Source organism: Eimeria maxima, genomic scaffold, assembly GCF_000499605.1.
Source record: "Eimeria maxima Weybridge genomic scaffold, Emw_scaff168, whole genome shotgun sequence".
Taxonomy (NCBI): Eukaryota; Apicomplexa; class Conoidasida; order Eucoccidiorida; family Eimeriidae; genus Eimeria; species Eimeria maxima.
Window position 1 is genome coordinate 37,917 of NW_013563578.1, and position 10,424 is coordinate 48,340.

General features: G+C 41.8%; 3 protein-coding genes across 3 annotated transcripts in view; 1 reads left to right on the top strand and 2 right to left on the bottom strand.

Annotated features, from left to right (window-relative positions):
- Positions 1–1,614, bottom strand: part of EMWEY_00019220 (DnaJ domain-containing protein, putative) — a gene marked incomplete at both ends in the record, with an annotated part of 5,574 nt that extends 3,960 nt beyond the window's left edge. Inside the window, 2 exons of the mRNA XM_013477714.1 lie at positions 1–974; positions 1,545–1,614. The exon at positions 1–974 is cut by the window's left edge and continues 475 nt beyond it. Of these exons, the coding sequence (XP_013333168.1) occupies positions 1–974; positions 1,545–1,614 (1,044 nt within the window). The remainder of the gene's footprint in view (positions 975–1,544) is intronic.
- A 2,328-nt stretch (positions 1,615–3,942) lies between these two features.
- EMWEY_00019230 (transcription elongation factor SPT4, putative) lies at positions 3,943–5,338 on the bottom strand (the record flags this gene model as incomplete). The annotated part of the gene is made up of 4 exons (XM_013477715.1): positions 3,943–4,037; positions 4,639–4,708; positions 4,951–4,956; positions 5,084–5,338. The coding sequence occupies 4 exons, from the start codon at positions 5,336–5,338 to the stop codon at positions 3,943–3,945; spliced, it is 426 nt and encodes a 141-aa protein (XP_013333169.1).
- Positions 5,339–5,831: 493 nt separating this feature from the next.
- EMWEY_00019240 (DEAD/DEAH box helicase domain-containing protein, putative) lies at positions 5,832–10,075 on the top strand (the record flags this gene model as incomplete). The annotated part of the gene is made up of 5 exons (XM_013477716.1): positions 5,832–7,194; positions 7,397–7,524; positions 7,740–7,828; positions 8,036–8,150; positions 9,953–10,075. Coding segments are annotated over 5 exons (1,818 nt in total), but the record flags the coding sequence as incomplete, so codon positions are not given.
- Positions 10,076–10,424: the final 349 nt, after the last annotated feature.

Here is a 10,424-nt window from a genome sequence, read left to right on the forward strand (position 1 = left end):
CAGCTGCTGCCGCATAAGCGCTGGTGTCTGCAGCAGCTGCTGCAGCGACTGCTGATATGGCCTCTGCTGCTGCTGCTGCTGCGGCTGCTGCTGCTGTTGCTGCTGCGGCAAGCGCTGCTGCTGCCCCTGCTGCATCAGCAGCAACCGCAGCGCCTCTTGCTGCAGCTGCGGTGATGCTTCCTGCTGCAGTTGCTGCAGAACTGCTGCCTGAAAGTGCCGCAGCTGCTGCTGCTGCAGCAGCAGCAGCAGCGCAGCATTGCGAGCATTTGACAGTACAGGGTCCCTCCCTTGCTGCTGCTGCTGCTGCTGCTGCGGCTGCTGCTGTTGCTGCTGCTGTTGCTGCTGTTGCTGCTGACGTTGTCGCTTCTGCTTCTGTTGCTGCTGCTCTTGCTCGTGCTTCTGTCGCTGTTGCTGCAATTGCTTCTGCTGTTTCTGCTGTTGCTGCTGTTGCAGTTGCTGCCGTTGCTGTTGTTGCTGTTGCTGCTGTTGCTGCTGTTGCTGCTGTTGCTGCATTCCCTCTACAGGTGTCCGTTCGTGACACTGCCGCTTTGGATTGAGCTGCTGCTGCTGCTGCTGCTTCTGCTCTTGCTGCTGCTGCTGCTTCTGCACTTGCTGCTGCTGCTGCTGTTGGTCTTGCTGTTGCTCTTCCTTCACTTCTTTCGGAGGACTCAGCACCTGCTGCTGCTGCGTCTGCTGCTGCGGCTGCTGCTGCGTCTGCTGCTGTTGCTGCTGCAGTGGCGTTGCTGCTGCACCTGAGCTAGCGGCCGAATCTTCCCCCCCCTTGTCGCTGCTGTTGTTGCTGCTGTTGCTGCTGTTGCTGCTGCCGCCGCTGGGCTCTACGGTTTCCGCAGCAGCTGCAGCAGCTGCAGCAGTAGCAGCACCACCAGCAGCTGCAACAGCCGGAGGAGGCGCAACTGCTGTAGCAGCGGCAGCTGGAGCAGCAGCAGGTGCAGCAGCAGGAGCATGTGCTGCAGCTGCAGGTGCAGCAGCATCAGTTTCCGGGGCAGCAGCACGAGCTAGGAGAGCAGAAGGTGCTGCAGCAGCAGGTGATGCAGCTGCAGCAGCTGCTGCTGCTGCAGCTGCTACAGAAGCAGCAGGAGCTGGCGCATCATCAGCTACTACAGCAGCAGAAGCTGGAGCTGCAGGTGCTGCAGCAGCAGCAGGAGCTGCAGAAGCAGGTGCCGCGGCAGCAGCAGGTGCTGCAGCAGCAGGCGCTACAGTAGCAGGTGCTGCAGCAGCAGGTGCCGCGGCGGCAGCAGGTGCTGCAGCAGCAGGTGCTGCAGCAGCAGGCGCGACGGTAGCTGTTTCTGCAGCAGCTGCTGATGCGGCAGCAGCAGGTGCTGCAGCAGCAGGTGGTGGTGCGGCAGCAGGAGCAGCAGCAGCAGCAGATGCTGCTGTTGCTGCTGCTGAGTGGATTGCTGTGTCTACAAAACAATCATCATCAACAGCAATGCTGGCAGCAGCAGCAGCAGCAGGTGCTGCTGCTGCTGCAGCAGCAGCAGCAGGTGCTGCAGCAGCAGATGTGGTTGCAGCCACGTCCTCACCAACACATCCTTTGCTGCTGCTGCTGCTGCTGCTGCTGCTGCTGCTCTTCGCTGCACTCCTCTTAAGCATACGACAAGATCGCTCTAGGCGTTGTTGTTCTGCTGTTGATAAGCTGCTGCTGCTGCTGCTGCAGTTGCTGCTGCTGCTGTAGTTGCTGCTGCTGCTGCAGTTGCTGCTGCTGCTGCAGTTGCTGCTGCTGCTGCAGCAGCTGCTGGTGCTGGTCTTGCTGTTGCTGCTGCATTTGCTGCTTGTTTGTTGTATTTCCTCTACAAAGCTACTTCTCCTGCTGCTGCTGTTGCTGCCAGTTCTGCTGCTGCATCTGCTGCTGGTTCTGCTGCTGCTGCTGCTCTTGCTGCAGTCAGCTTTCCCCTCTGCACCAAGCTTGTGCTGCTGCTGCTGCAGTCTTTGCTGCTGCTGCTGCCGCTGCTGCTGCTGCTGCTGCTTCTTTGGTGCTGCTGCCTTCCTACGCATAGCTGCTCCTATACCTGCTGCAGTTGAGGACGCGTGGTGGCGGTTTGCTGCAGCACCTGCTGCAGCAGTTGCTGCAGTTGCTGCAGTTGCTGCTGCTGCTGTTGGTTCTATTATTGCTGCTGCTATTCCTTATCTTCCTGCTGTTGTTGCTGCTGCTGCTGCAGTTGCGCTGCGCGTCACACCCGCGCTGCTGCCATTGCTCGGCTTCTGCTGCAGCAGCAGCAGCAGCTGCTGCTGCTGCTGGTGTGTTGCGTCTGCTGTTAGCTGCAAGAAGAACAACAATAAAGTCCTCCAATCCTCAAGTCAGTGCAGCAGAAGCTGCTGCTGCTGCTGCTGCTGTTGCTGCTGCTGCTGCTGCTGCTGCAGCTGTGGTTGGTAGCGGCGATTACAGCTGGAGGGGTTGCGCCAGCTAAGGGCGCTCTAAACCCTAAACCCTAAACCCTAAACCCTAAACCCTAGCCGATGAAAATATATTTTCTTCCTTTATTTTATTAATGAAGAGCAACAAACCCTCCGAGGGTTTGGCTCCGTGCAGACGAACCACCCTGGTGGCCCCCCGCTGCAGCCCCACTAAACCCTAAACCCTAAACCCTAAACCCTAATTTTTATTTTTTTTGAGTTATTTTTATATTAAAGAATATAAAATTACAATGCCATCTGTAACCCTAAACCCTAAACCCTAAACCCTAAACCCTCAACGGCAGCAAGCTGGCTAGAGGATACAACAGAATCCAGCAACACACAACGCGAGACAATTAATCATTAATTATTATTTATTTGTTTATTTATTTATATTTATTTAATTATTTATTTATTTATTTATTTATTTAATAATATTTATTGCCTTTTATTTATTATTTATTCTTAAGGAGGAAAAAAAAAGAAAAAAAGAGGCGTTGCTGTTATGTAGCTAACTAGGGTTTGTTGCTTTCTTATAAAAGGGCAAACACTACCCTTCCTAGGGTTTAGGGTTTAGGGTTTAGGGTTTAGGGTTTTCTTATATTAGCGGTTTGAGTCTAAAGAGATACAGGAAGAAGGGTTTGGCAGCTGCTTATAAGAGGTACACACAGCACCAGCAGCAGCAGGCACAAACCCTAAACCCTAAACCCTAAACCCTAGAACACAAAAAAGAGAATCTTCAGGTGTATACGCAGCTTATAATTTCTGCATAAAATGTAATAAAGTACAATGTACTATTATACATTATTATATAAATAAATAAATAAATAAATAAATAAATAAATAAATAAATAAATAAATAAATAAATAAATAGTATATGTTATTTATATATATTATTTAATTATTATCTAAACCCTAATAACGTAGGCAATCCAAACCCTAAACCCCTAAAAAGTAACCCATAAACCCTAAACCCTAAACCCTAATGAGGGAGATAAGAGAATAAACTAACAGGGTTTGTAGTCTAAAGAAAAGAAAAGGTAAACCCTAAACCCTCAACTCTAAACCCTAAACCCTAAACCCTAATAATTACGAAATGTGCAGAGACGCAAAAGGAGACAACAGGAGAGACACAGAGAGACAGATAGGGACAGACAAAGGCTCAAGAGTCTCTCAGCAGCAGCAGCAGCAGCAGCAGCAGCAGCAACAGCAGCAGCAGCAGCAACAGTCTTGTTTATCTAAATTAATAAGCAAAAAAAAAGTCGCGTTGCAAAACCTCAAACCACCATTTGCTGCTGCTGCTGCTGCTGCATGCAGCAGCAACTGCAGCAGCAGCAACTGCAGCAGCAGCACCTGCTGCTGTCATGAGCTGGTTATGGGTAGAATATCCCCTATAAAACCAGCAGCAGCAGCAGCATCTTTTGCTGCTGCTGCAGCATTTGCTGCTGCAGCTGCAGCATCTGTTGGAGCAGCAGTGGCTTGTTGCCTGATCTAGGGTTTAGGGTTTAGGGTTTAGGGTTTAGGGTTTATTCAGCAAAAGCAAAACGATGAGCATCATCCTTTATACTATCAGGTAAATCTCCCAACACTTTTACTGCATAACAACCAGGAACTCCTTCAGCTGTACACAAACCCTAAACCCTAAACCCTAAACCCTAAACCCTAAACCCTAAACCCTAAACCCTTGAAAAAAAAAAGAAAAGACATATATATATGACAGAAATAAAGATAATTAAGAAACAAATAAAAGGAGATAAATAAAAAAGAGACAGAAAAAGGGAGACAAAAAAAAAAGAGACAAAAAAAGGAGACAAATAAAAGGAGACAATAAGGAGACAATAAGATAAGGAGACAGAGAAGAAGACAAAAAAAAGAGACAAAAAAGGAGACAAAAAAAAAGACACAATTAATAAAAAGAATAAAAAGGAGACACAAAAGGAGACAACAAATATAATAAATAAATAAATAAAATAAATAAATAAATAAATAAATAAATAAATAAATAAATAAACTTCCTAGGTGTATAATGTCTAGCTACCCAAGAAAAAAAAAGGAGACACTAATAAAAATAAGCAAATAAATAAATAAATAAATAAAATAAATAAAATAAATAAATAAATAAATAAATAAATAAATAAACTTACTAAGTTTATTATGTCTAGCTACCCAAGACCCTTGGGGTTTAACTACAGCAATAAACCCTGCAAAGTTAGGGGACGTACACCCCAAAACCCTACTCCTATCTCCATCTATTTGTAGCCATGCACAATTAGGACATCCTTCTTCATAAAACTGAATAAAAAAAACAATAAACCCTAAACCCTAAACCCTAATTTATATTATAGGAAAAAAAAGCAGAAAAAATGATGCTATTTGATGGTCGTAGCATCTCCTCAGTGTTTATATATAATTTTATATGTAAACCCTTATACAAACCCTAAACCCTAAACCCTAAACCCTAAACCCTAATGCTTATATCTACAGACATTGACAGAAAAGCAACAGAGGAAAAAGAAGCTATAAGATGTTCCTACCCTTCCCTTAACCATAAACCCTAAACCCTAAACCCTAAAACCATAATTCTTCAAAACCCTACCTAAACCCTAAACCCTAAACCCTAAACCCTAAATTAGGGTTTTATAAAAAATATATATAAATATATCGTACCTGTTGCTCCGTCATAACAAGTCTACAACTTATGCATGCCCTTAATTTTAATTGTAATTTTTCTTTTTCTTCTCCTTCTTTTGTTCTTATTTTCTTTATATTACCTAATGGTACAACTCCTGTTATTTCTTCTTTTATTCCTGCTGCTCCTGCTGCTGCTGCTCCTGCTGCTCCTGCTGCTGCTGCTGCTGATTCCTCTGCTGATTCTTCTTGACTTGCATGCCCTTCGTCGCTGCTGTTGCCCTCAAACTCCATTTTTAATTAAAAATATTTATTATTTATTTATTTATTTATTTATTTATTTATTTATTTAGCAGCAGCTGCAGCAGCAGTCGCTGCGTCTTTATCCTGTTGCTGCTGCTGCTGCTGCTGCTGCTGTTGCAGCTGCTGCTGCTGTTGTTGTTGTTGCAGCTGCTGATGAGGAAACGTAAATAAATAAGAGTAATAAAAAGAAAAAGAATTAAAAAATATAAAGTACAGCAGCAAGTAAAACCCTAAACCCTAAACCCTAATGCAATATAATCATATAGCGCATGCAGCCCCAAGAAGCAATGTATAGAATTTGTTGTCTAGGGTCTAGGGTTTAGGGTTTAGGGTTTAGGGTTTAGAGGCTAATATTTTATCTTTACGACTTACAGTTTATCTCTCCTATTCAAAACCCTTCAGTTGTGTGTGTGTAGCACCCTCAAACAATTAGGGTTTAGGGTTTAGGGTTTAGGGTTTAGGGTTTAGGGTTTAGGGTTTGGAGATGGCGCAACTATATGGGGGTGACTCGGACTTCTGGACAGACGACGACAGCAGCGATGAATCCGCTGCTGAGGAGGAATCTGCTGCTGCTGCTGCTGCTGCTAAGGAATTAAAATGTGATAGTTTGCTGCAGCAGCTGCAGCAGCTGCAGCTGCAGCAGCAGCAGCAGCAGCAAGTATTGCCACCAATATTAGACTTTATTCCTCCTCCTCTATCTGTTCCTCCTATATCCGAGGAAACCCTTAATGAGTTACGCGAACTAGACAACGAAATCCTACAAGAGCAGCAGCAGCAGCAACAGCAGCAGCAGCAGCAGCAGCAGCAACAGCAGCAGCAGCAAGAAGAAGAAGAAGTAAATGATATATCTGATTCATTAGATTCACACGAAGGTCTTAACTTTATCCCTAAGCATCATCAGCAGCAGCAACAACAGCAGGATCAGCAGCAGCAGCAGCAGCAGCAGCAGCAGCAGCAGCAGCAGCAGCAAATACTCCTACCACCAGATATATTAGATATTTCTTCTCCTTCTTCTTCTTCTTCTTCTTCTTTTTTAATTAATTTTAAATTAATGGAGGAAATACCAACAGATATTAATCCATTTGCTGCTCCTCCTCCTGTTATTGAATGTGAGCCTCCTCTCTTCCTGCAGCAGCAGCAGCAGCAGCAGCAGCAGCAGCAGCAACAGCAACAGCAGGAGGAGCAGCAGCAGCAGCGGGAGCAGCAGCGGGAGCGGAGACGAGAAGAAGAGGGTCAAAAGGATGATGTTGATGACAGCAGCAGCAGCAGCAGCACTGCAGCAACAGCATCAGCAGCATCAGCAGCAGCAGCAGCAGCAGCAGCAGCAGATAGTATTAAACAGAAGCAGCAAAGACATATAAGAAAGAAATGGTGTATAGAAGATGTTGCTGATGTATCTTTCTTTCGTCGTACATTAAGAGAAATAAGAAAAGAGCGTGCTGCTGCTGCTGCTGCAGCAGCAGCAGCAAGACAGCAGCAGCAACAAGCTGCAGCAGGAGGTAGTGCTGCACTCGAATCCGCTCTTAGAGCACAGGTTGCACCTCCTCCTGATGCAGCAGCAGCAGCAGCAGCAGCAGCAGCAGCAGTAACTGGTGCTGCTGCTGCTGCACCTACAGATACAGCATCTCCATCTGCAGCAACAGATACATCACCCGATACAGCAACAGCAGCAACAGCAGCAGCAACAGGAGCAGCAGCAGCAGCAGCAGCAGCAGCAGCAGATTTATCCCCAGAGGAGGAGCCTCTTGCTATTGAGTTTGGCTTCCCTCTTGATGACTTCCAGAAAAGGGCGATCTTAAGATTAGAAAAAAATCAATGTGTATTTGTTGCTGCACATACTAGTGCAGGTTAGGGTTTAGGGTTTAGGGTTTAGGGTTTAGGGTTTAGGGTTTAGGGTTTTTGGAGGGTATAGGGAGGGTTATGTAACAATATTATTAGTCAAGTCGCGTATCTATCATTATACAACCAGACACCAAAATTTAAAATTTAGGGTTTAGGGTTTAGGGTTTAGGGTTTAGGGTTTAGGGTTTAGGGTTTGTGTATATATAGGTAAGACGGTGGTTGCTGAGTACGCAATTGCATTAGCATTGCAAAGAAGAAGAAGATGTGTATTTACTTCTCCATTAAAGGCGCTCTCTAATCAGAAATATAGAGATTTTAAGAATAAATTCGTATCGGTAAACCCTAAACCCTAAACCCTAAACACTAATTTGTTGAATAATACAGATATACATCATATCATAAACCCTAAACCCTAATTTCATAGGTGCAAGAGTATTTGATTGTGGTATTGGTGACTCGCTTGTCATAGTTCTTGAGCTGTTGTTCGGTTGTCTAGGGTTTAGGGTTTAGGGTTTAGGGTTTAGGGTTTAGGGTTTGTGTTGGTGTATAGGTGGGGCTGATAACGGGAGATATTTGCATCAATCCTGGTGCAGCGTGTCTAATTGTTACCACGGAAATTCTAAGGGGTCTTCTATTCAGGTAACAAGGGTTTAGGGTTTAGGGTTTAGGGTTTAGGGTTTGTAGCATTCTTCGGGTTTTTCAGCAAGCAGATAGGAGGTCAAGGGTTTAGGAACAAGAGTTAACTCTTTTTGCGTTGCTCCTTCCTATTCTTTATTCTTTATTTTTTTGAGGGTTTAGGGTTTAGGGTTTAGGGTTTAGGGTTTAGGGTTTAGGGTTTGTGTGCAGAGGAGATGAAATAATAAGCCAATTAGATACAGTTATATTTGACGAAGCACATTATGCAAATGATGCAGAAAGAGGAGTTGTATGGGAAGAATGTCTTATTCTTCTTCCTCAACATGTATTCACCCTAAACCCTAAACCCTAAACCCTAAACCCTAGAAAACCCTAAACCCTAAACCCTAAACCCTAGAAAACCCTAAACCCTAGAAAACCCTAAAACCTAAAAAATCCTATTTATATCATTAAATAGCCAATAAATAAACCAATTAAATAAATTAACCATAATACAAAGTTAACTAAATAAATAACTAAATAAATAACTAAATAAATAAATAAATAAATAAAATAAATATATATTTATGTACAGGTAAATGTAGTATTATTATTAGCAACATTACCTAATTATATAAAATATTTAGATCAATAAATAGCAAATAAATAGACAAATTAAATAGATTAACTAACTAAATAAATAAATAACTAAATAAATAAATAAATATATATAAATATATATTTATGTACAGGTAAATGTAGTATTATTATCAGCAACATTACCTAATTACATGGATTTTTGTAACTGGATAGGATCAGTAAAAGAAAAAGAAATTTTTGCGCAAAGTACACGAAGGAGACCTGTCCCTCTTCGTCATTTTATTTATTTTATTGATAAACCTTTTCTTCTTATGGATTCTAATGGTAAATTTAATCAACAAGTAAGCTATTTACTTTTATTTATTTATTTATTTATTTATTTATTTATTTATTTATCTTATTTATTTATTTATTTATTTATCTTGTTTATTTATTTATTTAGTTAATTAGTTATTTATCTTATTTATTTATTTATTTATTTATTTATTTATTTATTTATTTATTTATTTATTTATTTATTTATTTATTGTCCCTCTTTGTCAATTTATTTATTTTATTGGTAAACATTTTCTTCTTATGGTTAATTTAATCAACAGGTAAGGTATTTATTTATTTTATTTATTTATTTAATTTATTTATTTATTTATTTATTTATTTATTTATTTATTTATTTTATTTATTTGTATAGGCATATGCACAAGCATACGCATATGTAAATGAGAAGAAAGTATCTGGAGAAATAAAAGAGGGTACAGCAGCAGGAAGAGGTGGAGGTGGGGGCCCCTCATGGGGCCCCAATAAGAGTGGTGGTGGTAAATGGGGGCCCCCCCAGAAAGGGGGCCCCCAGAAGGGGGGCCCCCAGAAGGGGGGCCCCCAAAAAGGGTCCAGTAGCAGCAACAAGCAATTATACCAAAGTGCAGAAGCAAAGATGAAGACTTCCTCACAAAGATTACAGTCTCTTATTAGATATCTATCTCACGTCTGCTGCTGCTGCTGCTGCTGCTGCTGCTGCTGCTGCTGCTGTTGCCGTTGCTGTTGTTGTTGGTGAGGCAGGATACATGGCAAGATGGTGCATCTGCTGTTGTTGCTGTTGCTGCTGCTATTGCTGCTGCTGTTCAGCAGTTCATTGGGGTGTATCTACCTGCCATATATGCCTCCGCTGCTGCTGTTGCTGCTGTTGCTGCTGCTGCTGCTGCTGCTGCTGCAGAATAACGAAATACCAGCAGTAGTATTCTGTTTTAGTAGAAGAAAATGCGAAGCTTTTGCTAAGGCAGTATATCCTGCTGTTTGTACATTAACAAAAGCTGAGTGTTGTCGTAGACATTTATTTATACAGGTAAACCCTAAACCCTAAACCCTAAACCCTAAACCCTAATATATTCTTTGAACTCCATAGAGAGAGAGAGAGAGAGAAGAGAGAAAGAGCGAGCAGCAACTGATGGCACAGCGTCATATCCCTTTTGTCCTTTTAAATCCATCAACTTATATAGCAGATGCACCAACTAGGGTTTAGGGTTTAGGGTTTAGGGTTTAGGGTTTGTGGTATAGGAGTGTTTAAAGAGATTAACTCCTGCGGATAGGGAATTAAGACAAATAGATTTTGTCTTAGAGTTATTAAGAAAAGGAGTTGGTATTCATCATGGTGGTCTTCTTCCTCTTATTAAAGAAATGGTAAACCCTTTTCTAGGGTTTAGGGTTTAGGGTTTAGGGTTTAGGGTTTAGGGTTTAGGGTTTAATAAAATTTTAATTTTTTTTTTAGTTTTTTTTATACAATACACCGCATTTAATGTTATTTAATTTAATTAAATTATAATAATAATAAATATAATTAATTAATAATTAATTAATTAATTATATATCCCTTTTCTTCCTTATATACATGTATATAAATATATATACATGAATAAAATACATATAAAGTATAAATATTTTTCCCCCTTTAAATTCTTTTTAATTAATTAATTAATTAATTAATTAATTAATTAATTAATTAATTAATTAATTAATTAATTAACTAATT